The sequence below is a fragment of the Spea bombifrons genome, chromosome 7, assembly GCF_027358695.1.
Source record: "Spea bombifrons isolate aSpeBom1 chromosome 7, aSpeBom1.2.pri, whole genome shotgun sequence".
NCBI lineage: Eukaryota > Metazoa > Chordata > Amphibia > Anura > Pelobatidae > Spea > Spea bombifrons.
In genome coordinates, this window is record NC_071093.1 from 47,162,418 (window position 1) to 47,175,792 (window position 13,375).

At 52.1% G+C, this 13,375-nt stretch overlaps 3 protein-coding genes across 5 annotated transcripts; 2 read left to right on the forward strand and 1 right to left on the reverse strand.

The window, feature by feature from the left end:
- The first annotated feature begins 539 nt into the window (after window positions 1-539).
- On the forward strand, window positions 540-3,844 carry MYL11 (myosin light chain 11). The gene is made up of 7 exons (XM_053470965.1): window positions 540-602; window positions 1,176-1,271; window positions 2,190-2,265; window positions 2,721-2,825; window positions 2,920-2,998; window positions 3,358-3,406; window positions 3,489-3,844. Exons 1-7 carry the CDS (start codon window positions 600-602, stop codon window positions 3,591-3,593), a joined length of 513 nt encoding a protein of 170 aa, XP_053326940.1. The 5' UTR covers window positions 540-599; the 3' UTR covers window positions 3,594-3,844.
- A 1,842-nt stretch (window positions 3,845-5,686) lies between these two features.
- Window positions 5,687-9,370, reverse strand: QPRT (quinolinate phosphoribosyltransferase). 3 transcript variants are annotated; one of them, XM_053471279.1, is made up of 6 exons: window positions 9,328-9,370; window positions 8,918-9,007; window positions 7,468-7,765; window positions 6,793-7,067; window positions 6,216-6,347; window positions 5,687-6,057 (listed from the first exon to the last, which is right to left on the reverse strand). In XM_053471279.1, exons 3-6 carry the CDS (start codon window positions 7,751-7,753, stop codon window positions 5,851-5,853), a joined length of 900 nt encoding a protein of 299 aa, XP_053327254.1. In that variant the 5' UTR covers window positions 7,754-7,765; window positions 8,918-9,007; window positions 9,328-9,370; the 3' UTR covers window positions 5,687-5,850. The 3 variants fall into 3 exon arrangements, with proteins under 3 accessions (XP_053327254.1, XP_053327256.1, XP_053327257.1); XM_053471281.1 differs by lacking the exon at window positions 9,328-9,370 and having other exon boundaries at window positions 8,918-9,024; XM_053471282.1 differs by lacking the exon at window positions 9,328-9,370 and having other exon boundaries at window positions 8,859-8,956.
- A 437-nt stretch (window positions 9,371-9,807) lies between these two features.
- DCTPP1 (dCTP pyrophosphatase 1) lies at window positions 9,808-11,643 on the forward strand. The gene is made up of 4 exons (XM_053471763.1): window positions 9,808-9,976; window positions 10,909-10,988; window positions 11,134-11,244; window positions 11,334-11,643. Exons 1-4 carry the CDS (start codon window positions 9,971-9,973, stop codon window positions 11,590-11,592), a joined length of 456 nt encoding a protein of 151 aa, XP_053327738.1. The 5' UTR covers window positions 9,808-9,970; the 3' UTR covers window positions 11,593-11,643.
- The last annotated feature ends 1,732 nt before the right edge of the window (window positions 11,644-13,375 follow it).

Genomic DNA, 13,375 nt, shown 5'->3' on the forward strand with positions numbered 1-13,375 from the left:
GGGTCTCGATACGTATTATAAGGAGAGGCCGGGGGTCTTGCTCTGTATTATAAGGAAAGGCTTGGGGTCTCGATACGTATTATAAGGAAAGGCCGGGGGTCTCGATACGTATTATAAGGAAAGGCCGGGGGTCTCGATACGTATTATAAGGAAAGGCTGGGGGTCTCGATACGTATTAAAAGGAAAGGCCGGGGGTCCCGCTCTCTGTACAGTTATTACCTTGCTCTCTGCAGTTATTGCCCCCCAGTCTCTGTATAGTTATTCCTCCCCATGCCTCCCGGCCTCTATACAGTCTTTTAATGTGAGTATATTTCAGAGATCCCACTTCGGCCCCCGGCCCCCCGGCCCAGCAGCTGTTCTTTTGCTCCTTGTGTGTCCAAGAAAGGAATCAGAAGGCGCCTTGAGACTCCGCAGCTATTTTGGTCGGGACTATTTTGTCCGCGTTCCTCCTCCCCGCTCCTTGCAGCCAAAGTTGAGGATGCGGCTAAAGTTAGAAGCGGCGTCTTGTGCCGGTGGGGTATATAATCCCCGCCGGGGGGCTTCCTTCTCATGCCACTCTCTCCTTCACACCAGGACAAGCACCCAGCTCACCCGAGGACATGGTAAGTGGGACGCAGGACGGACAGGGCTCGGGAGGCTCAGTGTGGAGGCTCGGGGGACTCAAGGGACTGGGGGGGCTCAGTGTGGAGGCTCGGGGGGCTCAATCTGGAGGCTCGGGGACCCTCTGTGAACGGGAGGATCTAGTCTGCCCCTGATGCAAAGACTGAAACCTTAATCAGTCGTTGGTCTCGTCTTAGATTCAGGAGCCGTATGTCTATCCTATGCATGTTTAATCCCCTCACTGTATTACCCTCTACCGCCTCTGCCGGGAGGCTGTTACATTTATCTAGATTCAGGAGCTGTATGTCTATCCCATGCATGTTTAATCCCCTCACTGTATTACCCCCTACCACTTCTGCTGGGAGGCTGTGCTGCTCATAAAGAAAAGCCCTGTATAATGTATAGTTAAATCAGGCTAAAGGGCCCGTGGGTTGGAAGGTCTGTAAATGCCCCTCAGTTCTAAGGGAATGTAATTAACCCATTAGGCGCCTGGCTATATTAGGGGCCCTTTAATTCCCGTTTAACCCTTCGCTCCCCGTGTAACTTTGTCTTCATGTTTCCTTTTCTCCCTTCAGGCCCCAGCAAAGAAAGCCAAGAGGAGGGCAGCGGAAGGAGGCTCATCCAACGTCCTCTCCATGTTCGACCAAACTCAGATCCAGGAGTTCAAGGAGGTGAGTGAAGTGAGAGGGGTAACTTGTACACAGGGCAGTAATATGGGGGTCCCCTCATACTCAGGGCAGTAATATGGGGGTCCCCTCATACTCAGGGCAGTGATTTGGGGGTCCCCTTATACTCAGGGCAGTGATTTGGGGGTCCCTCGTACTCAGGGCAGTAATACGGGGGTCCCTCATACCCTGCAGGAGTGGAGGTTAACAGGGTGCATTTGGGGCGTAATTCACACTCAGTGGAACGTGACAGAGGGGGACAGGTGTGTGTCCGAGAGGGGTTAGGGGGACAGGTGTGTGTAGGAGGAGGGGGGTTGGGGGGTCAGAGTCTGAGCCAAATTTAGCCTGATTGACAGGGGCAGACAGGACCCCCCGAGACATCGGGCACAAAATGCATCAATCAGTGAAATATTTTAAATTACATTTTCCTAATTTGTGATTCATTTTTAATGGAAAAGTAATGAATATTTCCCAGAAACCTCGCTACCGGCGCGTCTCTCTCTCTGGCTGATCTCTGTCTCTCTCTCTGGCTGATCTCTGTCTCTCTCTCTGGCTGATCTCTGTCTCTCTCTCTGGCTGATCTCTGTCTCTCTCTCTGGCTGATCTCTGTCTCTCTCTCTCTCAGGCTGATCTCTGTCTCTCTCTCTCTCTCTGGCTGATCTCTGTCTCTCTCTCTGGCTGATCTCTGTCTCTCTCTCTGGCTGATCTCTGTCTCTCTCTCTGGCTGATCTCTGTCTCTCTCTCTCAGGCTGATCTCTGTCTCTCTCTCTGGCTGATCTCTGTCTCTCTCTCAGGCTGATCTCTGTCTCTCTCTCTCAGGCTGATCCCTGTCTCTCTCTCTCAGGCTGATCTCTGTCTCTCTCTCTCAGGCTGATCTCTGTCTCTTTCTCTGGCTGATCTTACTCCTTGTCTGTCTCTTTTCAGGCTTTCACAGTCATCGATCAGAACAGAGATGGCATAATCGATAAGGAGGATCTGAGAGACACTTTTGCAGCTATGGGTGAGTTCAGAGCCCCGGAGGTGTCGGCGGGAGACACTCCGTCCGCCGTTATTATAAAGGGCCATTAGCATTATACGGGAACACAAGACCATTCCATCTGAAGAAGAGACCTCTGAGGTCCGGAAAGACCACCTGTTTCTGTCTTGGCCCACTGAAAGGTGTCACCTACTAATAATAATGTTCACCAGAGATACATAAGCACATGTAACAGAGAGACCTCCGAGCTCTCTCTCACTGACGCCGCTTCCTGATTGGTAGATTGTATAAATAATATTTACCCTGTCTGTGCCGAGGCAGATCCGACCGGCTAGACACAAATATGTTTAAAGATTTTATCAGCACCCCCCATATCAGCTTCTGGGACCCCCGGCTCCAAAGATCAGTATGGTCTCCCTCTGCCTGGCGTCGGTTCCCTGTCTCTTTACCTGTTCTAATGCACGACTCTCCTGCTCCAGGCCGCCTCAACGTGAAGAACGAGGAGCTGGAAGAAATGATTAAAGAGGCTTCTGGACCCATCAACTTCACCGTCTTCCTGACCATGTTTGGAGAGAAGCTGAAGGGTGAGAGGCAGCTGAATGTTGTTGCCCCAATAGGGCTTCTCATTGGTCACGGATACCCCCGAGCGCCACCATTTACCCCATTTTTCTCTCCAAGGTGCTGATCCAGAAGATGTGATCACCGGAGCGTTTAAGGTGCTTGACCCTGAAGGCAAAGGATCCATCAAGAAGCAGTTGTAAGTCCCTGCGCCCCGGCCCTCTTATTAACCCTCGGGGAGGGCAGAGAAGAGAGAGGGGACAGGAGAGAGACGGGGAGAAGAAAGAGACGGGGATGGGAAAGAGAGAGGGGGTGGGAGAGAGAGATGGGGAGAAGGGAGATATGTAAATACATAAAGGGGTTTAACAAAGGACAGGAGGGAAGTTACAACAAGAGACCAGAATCTAACACTAGAGGGTCTGGGGCTGTGTGGTAGATGCATGGAACAGCCTTGCAGCAGAAGTGGCTGGCAGGTGGATACAGCATAAAGCAAACCCCGCAGTCATAGTGTATGTTCCGCGTTCTTCTGACATCTTCCTTCCGTTTATCTGCCCCCAGCCTGGAGGAGCTGCTTACCACACAGTGTGACAGATTCAGCTCCGAGGAGGTAAGTGCTGGAGACGTACGGGGAGCGCGGGGGCAGTTTGGGGGCGTCAGACTCCCCTCACCCTTTCATTCTTTGCTCACAGATTAAGAACATGTGGACAGCCTTCCCTCCCGATGTGGCTGGCAACGTAGATTACAAGAACATCTGCTACGTTATCACCCACGGCGAGGACAAAGACCAGGAATAGAGGGGCTCCGCGCCCGGGGGCATCCGGCTTCACCCCCAAATTGCTGTATATTGCGTCTTATTTTGTAAATTCATCCCACCAAAGACACAACTGTAATTTATTTCTTGGGGTGGGTGGAAGGGAGAACCCCGTTTACCGACCGAGCCCCATTTAGCGACTGAGCCCCGTCGCCGACTTTCTCCCTCACACTTTGCTCTTCAACGTCTTAAACTGGAATCTCTGAAGTTCAATAAAATCAACTTTTTATTCTACTTGCTGGATGTTTCTCTTCATTTATTACAGAGGAGACCCGACAGCACCCAGACAGTGACCCATAACCCCTAATCCCACCACCCGGAACACCAACTCCCCAACCATAACCCCTAATCTCGCCACCCAGAACACCAACTCCCCAACCCTAACCCCTAATCCCACCACTTGAAACCCCAACCATAACCCCTAATCCCACCACCTGGATCACCAACTCCCCAACCATAACCCCTAATCTCACCACCCGGAACCCCAACTCCACAACCATAACCCCTAATCTCACCACCCGGAACCCTAACTCCACAACCATAACCCTTAATCCCACCACCCGGAACCCCAACTCCCCAACCCTAATCCCACCACTTGAAACCCCAACCATAACCCCTAATCCCACCACCTGGATCACCAACTCCCCAACCATAACCACTAATCTCACCACCCGGAACCCCAACTCACCAACCCTAACCCCTAATCCCACCACTTGAAACCCCAACCATAATCCCTAATCCTACCACCCGGAACACCAACTCCACAACCATAATCCCTAATCCCACCACCAGGAACCCTAACTCCACAACCATAACCCTCTAACCCCACCTCCTGAAACCCCTACTTCATAACTATAACCCGCTAATCCCACCACCCGGAACCCCAACCATAATCCCACCACCTGGAACTCCATCCCTAATCCCACCACCTGGAAGACCAACTCCATAACTATAACCCTTAATCCCACCACCTCAAACCCCAACTCCCCAACCCTAACCCCCCAATCCCAAACTCTGAAACCCCAATTCCATAACTATAAACCCCCACCATAACCCCCTTAATCCCACCACCGGAAACCCTAACTCCACAACCATAACCCCCCTAATCCCACATAACTAGAACCTACCCTAACCCCACAACTTGAAACCTCAACTCCCTAACCATAACCCTCTAATCCCACCACCCGAACCCCTCACTCCCCAACTATAACACCAACTCCCAAACCCTAACCCCTAATCCCACCACCTGAAACCCCCACCATAACCCCTTATCCCACTTCCTGGAACCCCAACTCCATTACTATAACCAATAATCCCACCACCCCCAACCATAACCCTCCTAATTCCACCACCTCAAACCCCAACTCCCCAACCATAAACCCCAATTCCCATGACTGGAACCCCAAACTCGATAACTACAACCACCAAATCCACTGCCTGAAACCCCGACTTCAAACTCCTGGCCCCGCAGCCCGATCTTCTAAACCTTCAATGGAGGGTAATTCTGAGCACAGCATTAGGTGGCGCTGCAGACACAGAAATAACCTTCAGCAGGAAAGGCGATGTGGAGGATTCAGGGGTCCGAGCTGCTCGTTCATCTCACAGACATCCATGGTGCAGGAGAAGCCCACGGGGGGATTCAAACGGTCAGAGAGCGGAGGCAGATCTCCAAATGTTAGTGAATACTGGCGGTCAGCACTCATCCGGACGGCCGACTGGTATCCGCGGGAGGCTGTTCTATCCAGCAGGGGTTAATTTCGTGAGGCACTTAAACATGCATGGGGCATAACACAAGACCAGGTCTAAGAGAGATTTAAAACGGCAGACGAGACGGCACCGGCAGCAAATTATGTTTGGGACCCTCTGACCCGCCGTGTCGCATTAACCCCCGCTGGCCGCTTGCCCGCCCCTTCCTCCTGTGGCCCCTGGTTGTACGAACGACGTCCCGAGCTTTCCTTCCCCACAAAAGTAATGAAATGACTATTATGGAGTAATATGTCAGCTCCGGTATCTGCCCCGCGGGGTTTCTACGTTTCACGACCACTTGCCCCTAAGCCGGGGATTTCTAAACACGTATTCAAAGACGGATGCTTTTTATTAAAAGAGATACAAATACCCCTAATCCTGGGGCAGAGACGCCCGGCAATCGAGAAGGACATCAGTATGAAAGGAGGGAGATTGTCTGGGGTGACTGGGGGTACAATTTGATGGGGGACTGGCCGCCGGGGGCCACCATCATTCTAGGAGGGGGGGGGCCCACGCAAGCCTTTCGCAAGCTTAAGAGAGAAATCGACGTATGGAGTCCCCTGAGTGAGACATCCCATGGACACAACGTCAATGTGAGGGCCAAGGAACTGCACAAGGTTTTGAGGCAAAATCCCCCCGGATGCCTCAACTATCACCCCGGGGTAACTGGTCTTCAACGAGAGCGCAGCTTCGTGGAGCGACTGCAAGAGATGGAGCAGAACACAGCAGTTAGACAGAGACCCCTCCACATACTGACCGCTGCAATAAACTGCCTTCAGGACACACGTGTGTAAGCAGCACTCTAACTGCCCCGTGTGTCTCTAAACTATACATACAAGAGTGCTAAATCTACAGGTACCTCTGGGGGTAGATTATCCAACATGACGATGTCCGCTCCAGACCCTGCAGCTTCTAGAGCTTCCTCCAGAGAGCGACATTCAATCTCCACCTTCAGAGTATGTCCAGTGAGAGAGCGCACCCCGGCCATGGCCTGAAAGAGACAGACACGCTAACAGAAAGAGACTGGCAACAGGGCAGAGACTCACAGGCCATCAGCGTCTCATGCTTCAGAGAGAGCGCACCCCAGCCATGGCCTGAAAGAGACAGACACGCTAACAGAAAGAGACTGGCAACAGGGCAGAGACTCACAGACCGTCAGGGTCTCATGCTTCAGAGAGAGCGCACCCCAGCCATGGCCTGAAAGAGACAGACACGCTAACAGAAAGAGACTGGCAACAGGGCAGAGACTCACAGGCCATCAGCGTCTCATGCTTCAGAGAGAGCGCACCCCAGCCATGGCCTGAAAGAGACAGACACGCTAACAGAAAGAGACTGGCAACAGGGCAGAGACTCACAGGCTGTCAGCGTCTCATGCTTCAGAGAGAGAGCGCACCCCGGCCATGCCGAAAACGGAAGAGACATCCCGAGACACTCACCTGTTTAACTCCCCCCATCGCCCACACGTGATTGTCTTTCAACATGACGAGGTCGCTGGTCCCGTATCTGTGCGTCCCGGCTCCCCCCACCAGTACTCCATACTTCTCGGGCAGACGGAAGCCTGGGGTGGTTTTCCGAGTCCCAGTTACTTGCCCCTTCCATCCCGACGCCTTCGCCTCTTGAGCCACTTGCCGCGCCAAAGTAGCCACTCCACTGACCCGGGACAGGACATTGAGGGCCGGTCGTTCAGCTATGAGAATGTCATTGATGTGACCTGGAGACAGGGCCGGGGGGGGGAGTTTAATGGAGGCAGGACGGGGGCTGGAAGCAGGTCTGACAGCCACCGACACACTTTCTGGTAAAGCCCCGCAGCATGCGCCGCCTGCCTGCGCTCAGCAGTCTAAACGACAATCGCAGAGGACAGCACTTTGGCCTCTCAATTCCAGTCTATCACCTCCGCCTTTGGCCTCAGACATCACCTACCCCTCTCCCCCCTCTCACCTGGAACGTGTCCTGCCCTAACCTGGCTGTTTCTTATCTTCTGCCCAAACTGTGATTGCGTCCTGTACAGCGCCGTGGACTATGATGGCGCTATATCAATAAGTAATAAGGGCCGATCTAAGGGCAGAACTCATCCCAGCCAATGAGCTAATGCCCAGCAGGTACCAGCTCACCTGTTACGGTTGCCACGCGCGTCACCGGCTCCAGCTGTTCCCCGTCGGCGTGTTCCCAGGTCACGTGGCAGCCGGCCTCTTCACACACCGCTTGGAAGAAGGGGCTCCCTGCTAGGACCCCTGCAGATTTACACAGTAATACCGCCTCCTCCTGGCAGCCCCTTTTCCCATGGGAAGCTGCCCATCCTGCTATATCCAACCAGGGAGCATCCTCTGCCAGCCAATCACGGGCCAGCTGCTGCAGACGGGGGCGGGGCAGGAGAAGAGGAAGATCTTCAGAAGCCATCTTTCTGTGTGGCTGCGAGAAAGCAGGAAGACAATTAGAGCCCCCACTGACACCGCACCTGGCCGCCCTCCCCATCCCAACAAGACACCTGGCCGCCCAAATCCTGCCACTGCACCTGGCCACCCTCCCCATCCCGACACCACACCTGGCCGCCCAAATCCCAACAAGACACCTGGCCGCCCAAATCCCAACAAGACACCTGGCCGCCCAAATCCCAACAAGACACCTGGCCGCCCTCCTCATCCCGACACCACACCTGGCCGCCCAAATCCCAACAAGACACCTGGCCGCCCAAATCCCAACAAGACACCTGGCCGCCCTCCTCATCCCGACACCACACCTGGCCGCCCAAATCCCAACAAGACACCTGGCCGCCCTCCCCATCCCGACACCGCACCTGGCCGCCCTCCCCATCCCGACACCGCACCTGGCCGCCCTCCCCATCCCGACACCGCACCTGGCCGCCCTCCCCATCCCGACACCGCACCTGGCCGCCTTCCCCATCCCAACACCGCACCTGGCCGCCTTCCCCATCCCGACACCGCACCTGGCCGCCCATCCCGACACCGCACCTGGCCGCCCATCCCGACACCGCACCTGGCCGACCAAATCCCGACACCGCCCATGCCCTAACCCTTCCCCATCCAAATGCTGCACCTGGCCGCCCCCCCCATCCCGACGCGCCTGGCCACAGCTCATGCAGACACTGCAAATAGCCACAAATCATACTGCTCCCCCCAAACACACATCCCCATCCCGCAACACTCCACGGGCCCAGAGCATTTAGCGGGGATTTGGTTCGAGGTGGAACTACCCCTCAGCCCCTAAACCTTTGCCCCTCTCACACAGCGTGCCACCCTACACACTGACTGGATCTCCCCTGTTACTGCGCATGTACAGTGCTGCCCCTGCAGTGTTTGGGATGTAAAGCTGGGGATCCCGTCCATGGTTTATGGATGTAGTTTATTTGCATGTATGGATATTCCACATGTTAAAGGATAGTAAAGTAATACATGCAGGAGTCTGAGTGGGGCACTCATTCAGACAGGAGGTCCCTGCCGTGTCGAGCATCCACTCCCATACACTGCAGGGCAGCATCACATACCTGTGCCGGCAGCAACAAGTCACATGTATCCGTGTCCCGACCCCACGCCTTGCACTTACGTGTCTCTTACACGACTCCTGCTCTGCGCTTCACAGTGAATGCGATGGCTGAGAGTGCGGCCCTTCACTCCGCCGATACCTGCAAACAACCTAATCAGAAAGTAAACAGCAGGTTATGGGGGTCAGAGGTCACCGGGGGAAGGCTTTATCATGGGGGGGTCAGAGATCACCTGGGGAAGGCTTAATCATGGGGGTCAGAGGTCACATGGGGGTGATCAGAATAAAGATTGGGGGGGTTATACATTAGACACCTCCTCCAGTTGCTCAGCCATAGTTACACTACTAGGGGGTCCTGGAAAACACAGCGATGTATGTGAATGTTGTGCATGCGCAGCAGGGTCAGCCGGTCCCACAGAGAGCGCGGCACAGCACTGATCTATGTTACTATACCCGCTGTCAAATAGGCATACCTGCCAAGTGTCCCTGTTTAGCCTGACAGTCCAACTGCAAACCTCTCTCCCCCCCCTGATGCCCCCCTCTCTCCTTCCCCGATGCCCCTCTTTTCTAGGAGGTCAGAATGTTTGCTGGGTATGAGGGTATCGCAGGGTTCTACAGCCCTAAAAGCCCCGATAATATGCATAGAAACAGCCGGAAATGGCTTCATAAATTAAACGGGGTAAATAAACCCCATTATGCTTCTAATAAATGCCCCTCCCAGTTACACAAAAGCCACACAAATGAGAAGCAGTGGGAAAGCGCCTGTTTCTGCCCCTCTCTTACCCCACTGCTGCTGCCTCTATCTCTCTCTCTCTCTTACCCCACTGCTGCTGCCCCTATCTTGTCATTTGACATGTTGGGAGGATGTATCAGGATTGTTCTGCCCTCATGGGACACTCGGTAGGTATCAGAGACAGGGGCCAATCTGCACCAGAGTAGTGCAGCTACTGCCATTTTGCCCTCTACACAAGTTGTCAATAAAGTTTCGGTTTAAAATAAACAGCGTCCCCCTCTGATTGGACACTGCTTGTGCGCATTTGATTGGCGGCTGAGTGCTGGATTATAATTGGCTGCATTTCCCCACGCAGAAAGTGTTTGCTGATCCACGTGGGGAGGATGGAGGTGAGTGTGGGTTCACGGGTGGAGGATGTTTACATGGGGCACTTATCGCACCGTTATAAGTCTGTTCACTCATCGTACGGCGCTACGGGATATGATGGCGCTTTATAAAACAGCTTATGTTTTATAAAGTCCCTCTGCGGGCCCCACATATGAGAGAGAGAGATAATATACTGTATACTGTGTGTGTAATACGTATATATAATATACTGTGTGTGTGTAATAAATATAGTGTACTGGGTGTGTAACATATATAATATACTGTATACTGTGTGTGTGTAATACGTATATATAATATACTGTGTGTGTGTAATAAATATAGTGTACTGGGTGTGTAACATATATAATATACTGTATACTGTGTGTGTGTAATACGTATATATAATATACTGTGTGTGTGTAATAAATATAGTATACTGGGTGTGTAACATATATAATATACTGTATACTGTGTGTGTGTAATACGTATATATAATATACTGTGTGTGTGTAATAAATATAGTATACTGGGTGTGTAACATATATAATATACTGTATACTGTGTGTGTGTAAAATATATATATATATATATATATATATTATACTGTGTGTGTAATAAATATATATAATATACTGTGTGTGTAATAAATATATATAATATACTGTGTGTTATATATATATATATATATATATATATATATCTATATATATATATATATATATCTCACTCTCCTTCCCTCTCTCCTCTCCTGATGCCCCTGCCCTGGGGTATGTTTGATGCGTGTTCATGTTGATGATGGAGATATATAATGTCTCTCCTGATGCCCCTGCCCCGGGGTATGTTTGACGCGTGTTCATGATGATGATGGATATATATATATGTATATATATATATATATATTGTCTCTCCTGATGCCCCTGCCCTGGGGTATGTTTGACGCCTGTTCATGTTGCAGGGTTCTTCACCAGCTCACAGTCCTGCCGAGCTCCCACAGAATGAATTCAGCTTCAGTAGCACCCCGACGATGGAGGACATGTGAGTGTGTGTGTGTGGGGCATTCTTGATATAATGGGGGAGGGGGGGTAGTCTTCCTACGATGGTTTAGGTTCCAGGCTCCGCTTGGTACATCAGCAGCGTTGCCATATAAACCCGCGTATTAACCCTGCGTTTCCCTATCCAGCCGCCGCCTGCAGGCGCAGTTCACCCAGGAGAGAAGCTGGAGTCGGTTCCACCAGCCCCGAAGCCTTCTGCTGGCGCTCGTTGGGGAAGTGGGGGAGCTGGCGGAGCTCTTGTGAGTAACGATCGCCCTGTAGCTGGGGGTATATTGGGGGGGGGGGGGTGTTCTTCATGACCACGTGGGGTAACTGTGTCTCTCGCTAGTCAGTGGCAAGGAGAAGTCCCGGAGGGTCTGCCCGGCTGGTCCGCGCCGCAGCGTGAAGCCCTGTCGCACGAGCTCAGCGATGTCCTCATTTACCTCCTGGAGCTGGCGGAGAAATGCCGAGTGGATCTGCCCCGCGCGGCGCTCCAGAAACTGGAACTGAACGCCAGGAAGTACCCGGCATGCAGGGTCCGGGGCAGCGCTAAGAAGTACACGGAGTACGGTTCAGAGGACGGGGGGGCCGCTTCTCCTGAGCACTGAGCCTCTGAAGACCACCTTCCCCTGAGAAGGCCGGGGGGCTGCTCGCTGTCACGTGGCGGGGGCGCAGAGACTGTTGGGGGCGATGGGTTTTATTCTCGTTGTGGAGTTTTGGGTTTTATCCTTAAAACGTGTGTAGAATATTTTTATATTAAGAAAGCTCCTTTTAAGGGTTTTTGCTGCTGCGGTGGGAGAGGTCCCGTGGTCTGCGTCTCCTCTGCCGTGCGACGGCTTCACCCACACAGGAAGCGGAAAAAAAACTCGCCCCGGAGAGCTCCTGAGCCGCAGGGCCCGCTTCTGTTAGTGTAGCCAGGCCTGTGGCTGCACCCGCTCTCGTTACCACACTTACTGGGTGTCCGCTGCCATCACCAGCCCCCTCTTTAACAAGTTCCTCTTCTTGGGCTTTTGGCTTTCCACACTTGGCGATTGCACTGTTTATGCTCTAGTGTTTAACGCATTCCCCATATGGCATCGTTGGGTTAATATTGTACGCTGTTCTCGGAACCGTATGAGCTTACGTTCCATAGCTGGTGCAGCGAGGAGGGCCCCCCAGGGCTGCCCCCTGCGGTTGGTTCAGGGACTGTGAGTCGGCACCTTGTTCCTCCCCGGTCATTGATCTCTTCAGTTTTTATTCCAATTAAATTTTTAAAAAACTGCCTCTTGCTTCTGACTTTTCATTTAAAAGTGATTGGGGGCAGGGGGGGATTGGGGGCAGATCTTGGAGGGGGGGGCTTGAGTCTCTAAATAGGCCTCCAGTCCTCGGCGGGATTGTCTATATACAGATCTAGGTAATAGTGCGGTTTGCTCCATAACCCAAAGCATCTTCAGGGGGGTTGTATTTTGGGGTGTAGGTGGCGGTTTGGGGCTCTGGCGGGGGCATACGGCTCTTGGACTTCCCTTACCGGAGACTCACGGATTGGATCTTGTAAGAAGGACTCTAAATCTCCCGGTAACCGGTCGCTCGGGGGATGGAGTTTCTGAAAATGTGATCTACGGAGCCGAGAAAACGTCTACCCAAAGGGTTAAATACCCGCCGACTGTCACTGGTTTATCTATACATTATACAGGGGACTGTTCACTGATTTAGCTATACATTATACAGGGGGCCGGCTCACTGATTTATTTATACATTATACAGGGCCCGGTCACTCATTTAGCTATACATTATACAGGGGGCCGGCTCGCTGATTTATCTATACATTATACAGGGACCGGTCACTGATTTATCTATACATTATACAGGGGCCGGTCACTGATTTAGCTATACATTATACAGGGGGCCGGCTCACTGATCTATTTATACATTATACAGGGGGCCGGTCACTGATTTATCTATACATTATACAGGGGGCCGGCTCGCTGATTTATCTATACGTTATACAGGGACCGGTCACTGATTTATCTATACGTTATACAGGGACCGGTCACTGATTTATCTATACATTATACAGGGCCGGTCACTGATTTATCTATACGTTATACAGGGGGCGGGCTCACTGATTTATCTATACATTATACAGGGGACTGTTCACTGATTTAGCTATACATTATACAGGGGGCCGGCTCACTGATTTATTTATACATTATACAGGGCCCGGTCACTCATTTAGCTATACATTATACAGGGGGCCGGCTCGCTGATTTATCTATACATTATACAGGGACCGGTCACTGATTTATCTATACATTATACAGGGGCCGGTCACTGATTTATCTATACATTATACAGGGGGCCAGACACTGATTTATCTATACATTATACAGGGGCCGGTCACTGATTTATCTA

What these genes read in the sequence shown, in the direction of transcription:
- MYL11 (XM_053470965.1), top strand. An exon ending in AGACACTTTTGCAGCTATGG is followed by an intron (nt 2,266 to 2,720) that starts GTGAGTTCAGAG and finishes CTCCTGCTCCAG; the next exon opens with GCCGCCTCAACGTGAAGAAC. An exon ending in ACAGATTCAGCTCCGAGGAG is followed by an intron (nt 3,407 to 3,488) that starts GTAAGTGCTGGA and finishes CTTTGCTCACAG; the next exon opens with ATTAAGAACATGTGGACAGC.
- QPRT (XM_053471279.1), bottom strand. Translation starts at nt 7,753, where the DNA reads ATGGCTTCTGAAGATCTTCCTCTTCTCCTGCCCCGCCCCCGTCTGCAG. An exon ending in GCGCGTGGCAACCGTAACAG is followed by an intron (nt 7,068 to 7,467) that starts GTGAGCTGGTAC and finishes CCCTGTCTCCAG; the next exon opens with GTCACATCAATGACATTCTC. An exon ending in CGATGGGGGGAGTTAAACAG is followed by an intron (nt 6,348 to 6,792) that starts GTGAGTGTCTCG and finishes TGTCTCTTTCAG; the next exon opens with GCCATGGCCGGGGTGCGCTC.
- DCTPP1 (XM_053471763.1), top strand. An exon ending in ACCCCGACGATGGAGGACAT is followed by an intron (nt 10,989 to 11,133) that starts GTGAGTGTGTGT and finishes TTCCCTATCCAG; the next exon opens with CCGCCGCCTGCAGGCGCAGT. An exon ending in GGGGAGCTGGCGGAGCTCTT is followed by an intron (nt 11,245 to 11,333) that starts GTGAGTAACGAT and finishes GTCTCTCGCTAG; the next exon opens with TCAGTGGCAAGGAGAAGTCC.